The sequence below is a fragment of the Lacerta agilis genome, chromosome 13 (assembly GCF_009819535.1).
Source record: "Lacerta agilis isolate rLacAgi1 chromosome 13, rLacAgi1.pri, whole genome shotgun sequence".
Taxonomy (NCBI): Eukaryota; Metazoa; Chordata; class Lepidosauria; order Squamata; family Lacertidae; genus Lacerta; species Lacerta agilis.
In genome coordinates this window covers 33921525-33927524 of record NC_046324.1, presented here as the reverse complement: position 1 = coordinate 33927524, position 6000 = coordinate 33921525, and the positions used below count along the sequence as shown (strand labels likewise).

Genomic DNA, 6000 nt, shown 5'->3' with positions numbered 1-6000 from the left:
TGACTTTTGGGGATCCAAACCTAACAACTTAGGTCACAAAAAAACCCCAACTGCCACACAAGTGTCTTTTCTGATAAAAGCACCAGAAATTGTGGAACCTGTGTTCCTTCAGCTCCCATCATTCCTAAGCACCAGCCATTCTGGCTGGGGCTGGTGGGAGCTGGAGTCCAACAACAACTGGAGGGCCACTGGTTCCCCACCCTGCAGCATGCCTAGAAGCGAAGCAGATGCACGAGTATCTGTGTGACCATTGTTGAATTCTGTTTCACTTGCTTTTCCTGACAAAGATATAGGTGTGAGAACAAGATATACATTTTTTAAATAAAACAACAACAACACAGAAAAATATTTATATCTATGGTGTATACCCTTCTAACTTTGCATTTAAGGCAATTTACAAAATAAAAGTGAAACAATTAGAGTGTCATCGGCATTAATCATAAAATGCACGTCACTGTGTGTGCTTTCTTGGAAATAAGTCCCATGGGATTCAATGGGGCATACAGGACAGCATGCAAAGGATTACAGCCTGGGAATGTAATCAAAATGACATTTTTGTTGCCTACAGTCAAGCGGCTGCTTGTCAGCGTGTGTGTGTGTAAAATAATTTCTCTCTACAGCTTTTGAGCTTCTTACTTAGCACCCAATGCAATTCACAAAACAAACGCAACCCATCAACATGTCAACAAAAAGTAAAAATTAAGCGCAAAATACAATGACGCTATTGTAAAAAGAAAAGAAAAAAAGGATCACTTGCACCACTTATCCCTAGACAATTTTGTGAACTGCAAGTCTCCAAGGATTTAGCCTCCACTCGCAGGATCCTTCTATGACCAATTTGTGTGGCTGAGCCAATCCAGTCCAATCCAAATCTGTATGTGTGCTTGCACCCATGGACAAAATACTGCATCACACCCAATCTCCTCTGTGTTCTTTTGCTTCAGCTGTGAGATGTAGCATCTCTCCAACAGAATGGTCAGTTGTAACAATGTAGGTGATCTAAAACACACCTCCCCCTCCCCCTTTGCTGCACCAACCCTTGTGGGGCTAAGTAAACACCCATGTTACACTGATATCTGGAGGCCACTAATTTTGGGGAGTAGGCCTGCTGCTTCGGCACTTGTTTCTTGCAGGCCAGCCAGCCCTTCTGGTTCCTTACTGGTATACGTGGCTGACAATGATAGCATGGCTTCTACACTCCGCACAGCAAGTTCCTTGCCATGTGTATGGGGTTGTCCCAAGGAAGAAGATACCTGCATTTCTTAAGACATCCCACTTTGCTCCCAGATGCTTAGAAAGCTGCCACCTGAAAATTCCAGGTTCCTTATACCAAGGGTGAGCCTCCAGATTTTGCTGGACTCCAGTTCCCATCAATCCCTAACTGTTGGCTATGCTAGATGGGGTTGATGGGAGCTGGAATCCCAGCAACACCAAGGGAGGGGGCCACAGGGTTTTCCACCTCTGCTTTATACAATAAACGTCAGCAAAAAAATGTCAGGGCATTTTGTGGATTGGTCTGCCCAGTGGTAGGAATCTGGCATATCTTCCTACTGCGTAACACCCAACTCTTTGTTCACCCCCTGCTCAAAACAGTCGAAGTGTCCATAAATTGGAAGCGTTCAGAAAGACGGATTGCCAAAACCAACGTCTAACTGCACCTCATGGATCTCCTTTAGCAGTTCCTCGTTGGCCAGCTCCAGCTGCAATGGAAGGAGAAGAGATGAGATGAGGCTAAATCAAGTGCCTATTTAAAGATCTGTCATGTATGCTTTGGTTCAAGGAGGAAGGCTGGGCCAGCTAATCCCTACTTCAAGGCCACACAAGACAACCAGAAATACTTTCACTGCCAGCCTGCCAAAAGCTGGCATCAGATGTGATAGATCATGTCAAGATGGTGAGATAGCAGCACACATCAGCAGCTGATTGAGAAATGCCACATTTAATTCAATGCCATTTTCAGTGTGTATCTCACTTTTCATCATGGGAACATGCGGAACCCATAATGATGCCTGATATACAATATAAATATAGCATAATGTCTACACATGGACATTGAACAGCCCTTTTTGTATTGACTTTAAAATACAACCAGTGTACAGAAAAGCACTTTGGTCACAGAGAGCACTATGTGAGTTATTGCTCGTGCCCAAAAGTTTTTTTTCCACTTGATTTTACTTGATACTCATGTTTGTGTCGCCTTCATTTATTTGTAATGGTTTTGTTATTGCTTCATCATTCTTCTTGTTCTTAGCCTCCTTGCATTTTTTCAAGAAATAGAAAGGAGGGATATGTTTAAAAAAAAAGAAAGAAAAAAATAGGAAAATGGTGACTAAATTAATCCTGGCTTAAAGAATGTGTGACTTGCTAGTCACACCTGCTGGTTGCTTCTGAACCAAAATGTAACACCTTTCCACAAATCTAGCAATCATGAAAGAGAAAAAAGGGTGACAAACCTTGACAGCATATTTGTAGGATTGTTCTGCCTCCAGCTGCCTTCCACCCTGAAGAAGAAGAAAAAAGCAGTCCACAGTAAGCTGATCTTTTACAACACAGTATTGCAGTTGCGAGAAACTGCAAAGGGTTTAATTATGGGTTAAGAAAAAGAATGGACAGCAGAGAAACAACACTCCCCAATGAACTCCTTGTTAGTTGTCAACTTGAGGACAGAGACAAACAAAAGGGAAATGATGTTGGGGGGTTTTGACACTAAAAATGTTTCCACATTTCTGTTTTGAGAAATAGCATCCCATTCATTTACCAGTTAAATATTTGAGGATTCCCGCCTCCCCCCAAAGAAGATACACAGATGAATCATAATAGAAACTTCTTTCCAGTAGCACCTTATAGACCAACTGAGTTTGTTCTTGGTATGAGCTTTCGTGTGCATGCACACGAAAGCTCATACCAAGAACAAACTCAGTTGGTCTATAAGGTACTACTGGAAAGAAGTTTCTATTTTGTTTCGACTATGGCAGACCAACACGGCTACCCACCTGTAACAGATGAATCATGTTAAGCTTGGGCATCAGAATGGTTGAGTACCTGTTCCCATTGAAATCCTCCTTGAAACCCTCCACCTAACATACTCACACTGCTGTAAAGAAAAGAAGACATGTCTTTTGCTGGGTTAAAAGGCCCTTGAGAGTTCACCTGCATGCAGACGAGAGCCAGATACGCCCAGACTTCAGCGTTGTTGTTGTTGAGGGCATTGGCCTCAGAGAGGGCATCTTCTGCCTCCACCATCTCTTTGAGCTTTAGAGAGGGAGAAGTAGACTGATTAAAAACTTAGCGTAAGACCATGTGCTGTGCACTCGGCTTCAAGCATCAGCAGTGGGAGCGCACTGCAGCCGGATTAAAGAGCACCTGTCTCTTTCTTACCCTATAGCAGGCAATTCCTACTCCCAGCCATGTGAGACAGGAAGGTGATTTCTTACTGGCCAGCAGGTAGATGTCCTTTGCCTTGTCATACTGTCAGAGGAACAGAGGTTGGCAAATTACTCTCCATGCTATGACAATTGACACTATCAGAGTAGTTTGTTTTGTTCTTCACAGAAGCATTCTCTAGCCACCGTTTCGAAGAGAACTACTCACAAAGGACATTGTGTTTTTTTATTATATTTATTAGCTGCTCAGTAACTGTTGGTGACATATAAAGGAATATCAAAACAAACGAAAAAACAAAAAAGGACTTCTAAAACAAGATAAAATCAACCATTATAATCTGAAACGAGCACTTAACATAATTGTAAAAACTTTGCCCAGCAGAAAACAATAGCCTTTAAAATTCCAGAATGTAAAACAAGCACATTAAAGGGCAGCAGATTCAACTGGTCCAGTGGCCCTCCTGCCTCTAACAACCAGATGTGTCTCCAAGAAGCCCACAGGCAGGGCTTGAAGGCAACAGGCCTCCCCAGTCTGAGTAGGAGAGGTTCCCCTTAGATTTCATGCCAAGACGGCCAGCCCACCCAGCTCTCGCTGTACTCCCCATTTTCTGCCTCCTCACCTCCTTCCTCTCTAAGTAGATGGATCCTAACCGCAGGTAGACAAAGTGCATATCCTTTGCATCAGTCACAAAACTGATGGTCCGCTCATAGCAGGCCTTTGCCTCGCCAAAGTCCCCAGTCAGGTAGCAGAGATGCCCTTTCTGAGCCCAAACCTCTGGATTCTGCACAGAAAAATAAAATAAAAATGGTGGCAGGAAATGGAATAAGTGGTTCCATGCACAAGTGGTTCCATGCAATAAATGGTTGGCATGCATATTTGTGGCATAAAAAAGTTAAAGTACATAGAGCTTTCTTGAATCATGTTGTAAGAAAATTGGTTTATGAAGTATGGGAAAAATAAAAAAAATTATTAGAGCAAAAAACACCTTGGTGGCTTTCTCCATTAGAAGCGATATCCTTAAAAAAACTGAATATGAGAAATGATTGGGCAACGTACAAAGAACTAGGTTTGAAGATAGAAGAGAATTACTAACTGACTGGTTACTATCAATTAAATAATATATTTAAAGGTAGACAAAAAGAATGGCTTTTGTACTGAAATCTCTAAATTTGAAAAAGAGCTGCTAGAGAATAAAACAAATTTACTTTCAAAAATGTATAAATTAATATTAGAATGGTATACAAAAGACAGACAGGTCAAATCAGTAATGATACACCGGGCGAGAGATGCTGGGTATAATAAACAACTTGCAGCACGGGAGAAGTTATGGAATTGGGATTTAAAGTTCACGGCATGTTATATGTTGAAAGAAAATTATATGAAAATTATGTAATGATGGTATTTAAGTCCTAGCAAATTGGCAAAAATGTATAAAACAGGCTCAAATGTATGCTGGAAATGTAAGGAAAAAGAAGGCGCCTTTATCATATGTGGTGGAAATGTAAGGTAGTATGGGGATTTGGGGAAAAGATATATAATGAGTGGATGTGGTGATGGGGAATTCTGAGCTTTTCAATGCTTTCTGTAGGAAAACTTTACACAGGGAATCTCTGTCCTGCACAGAGGCAACAACCTGCTTGCCGAGGCCTCTGCTGCTGGTGGTGGTCACTCCAGTGTGCTGCTGTGCCTGCTGTCTCAGATCAGTAGGCTAGCAGCAAATGCCCCACAGCCTTGAAGGAAGAGCACACCTTGTATCACAGAAGAATCTGGTTGGCCACTGTGAGAACAGGATGCTGAACTCAGTGGGCCATTGGCCTGATCCAGCAGCCAAGCTCTTCTTATCTTTTGATGTTGCAGAAAGGGCAGCTGTCTTAGTCTGCTACAGTAAAAACAACTAAGAGTCTTCGCCCCCCTTAAAAGTTATGGCATAAACTTTGGTGGAATAGAATCAACTTTGTCAGATACATGACATATTATTCCCAGTTTGGGGAGGTGTAAGGAGATATATATTTGTGTGTGTATATACATATAAAGTCTCACACATGTGCTGCTCTTTTTTTTGGTAAACAGTGGCATCAAATACAAACGGTTATTAAGAAATCTGGCATCACTGATGTGATGGTCAGGCTCAGCTCTTTGTGGGGTGCCTGCCTTGTTGACACTGGGTGAGCAGAACGGAAGAATGCTAAAAAGAGATACTTGCCAGGTAATCAATCTGGACGGCCATTTCCAGGCATTCTTCTGTCTTGCTGTATTCCTTCTTGAGCATGTAGGTCTGGGCCAGCACCAGGTAGTAGTCACAGCTGGGGCCTCCTTGAGGGCAGAGCAGCTCATGTGCCAATGCCTTGTGAACAAACTGAGAAGGAAAAGCCAGCCCCAGGGTTTGTTATGCACCTATGAAGACCTCCTGACCTGCTCCACTAGATGCTGCTAGCCTTCATTCACAGTTAACTTTTGTTGTCTCTTGCTCTCCTACCTATCAGTTCCACACAGTCCTGGCTTCCAAGTTTAGCTTAACCTGGAGTCAAGCTTGTAAATCTGTGAGGGGTAAACTACAGTGCCCAGAATTCTTTGAGGGAAAGGAAGAGCTTTAAATGTATAGTGTGTACCCAGAGA

General features: G+C 42.5%; 1 protein-coding gene across 1 annotated transcript in view; it reads right to left on the bottom strand.

Moving 5' to 3' along the window:
• Positions 1-1182: 1182 nt before the first annotated feature.
• The window catches only part of CFAP70 (cilia and flagella associated protein 70), a 29153-nt gene continuing 24335 nt past the window's right edge, over positions 1183-6000 (bottom strand). The window contains exons 23-28 of the mRNA XM_033167714.1: positions 5588-5740; positions 4004-4165; positions 3379-3468; positions 3151-3252; positions 2454-2501; positions 1183-1700 (exon numbers count right to left, since the gene is read on the bottom strand). Coding sequence (XP_033023605.1) covers positions 1620-1700; positions 2454-2501; positions 3151-3252; positions 3379-3468; positions 4004-4165; positions 5588-5740 — 636 coding nt within the window. The 3' untranslated portion in view covers positions 1183-1619. The remainder of the gene's footprint in view (positions 1701-2453; positions 2502-3150; positions 3253-3378; positions 3469-4003; positions 4166-5587; positions 5741-6000) is intronic.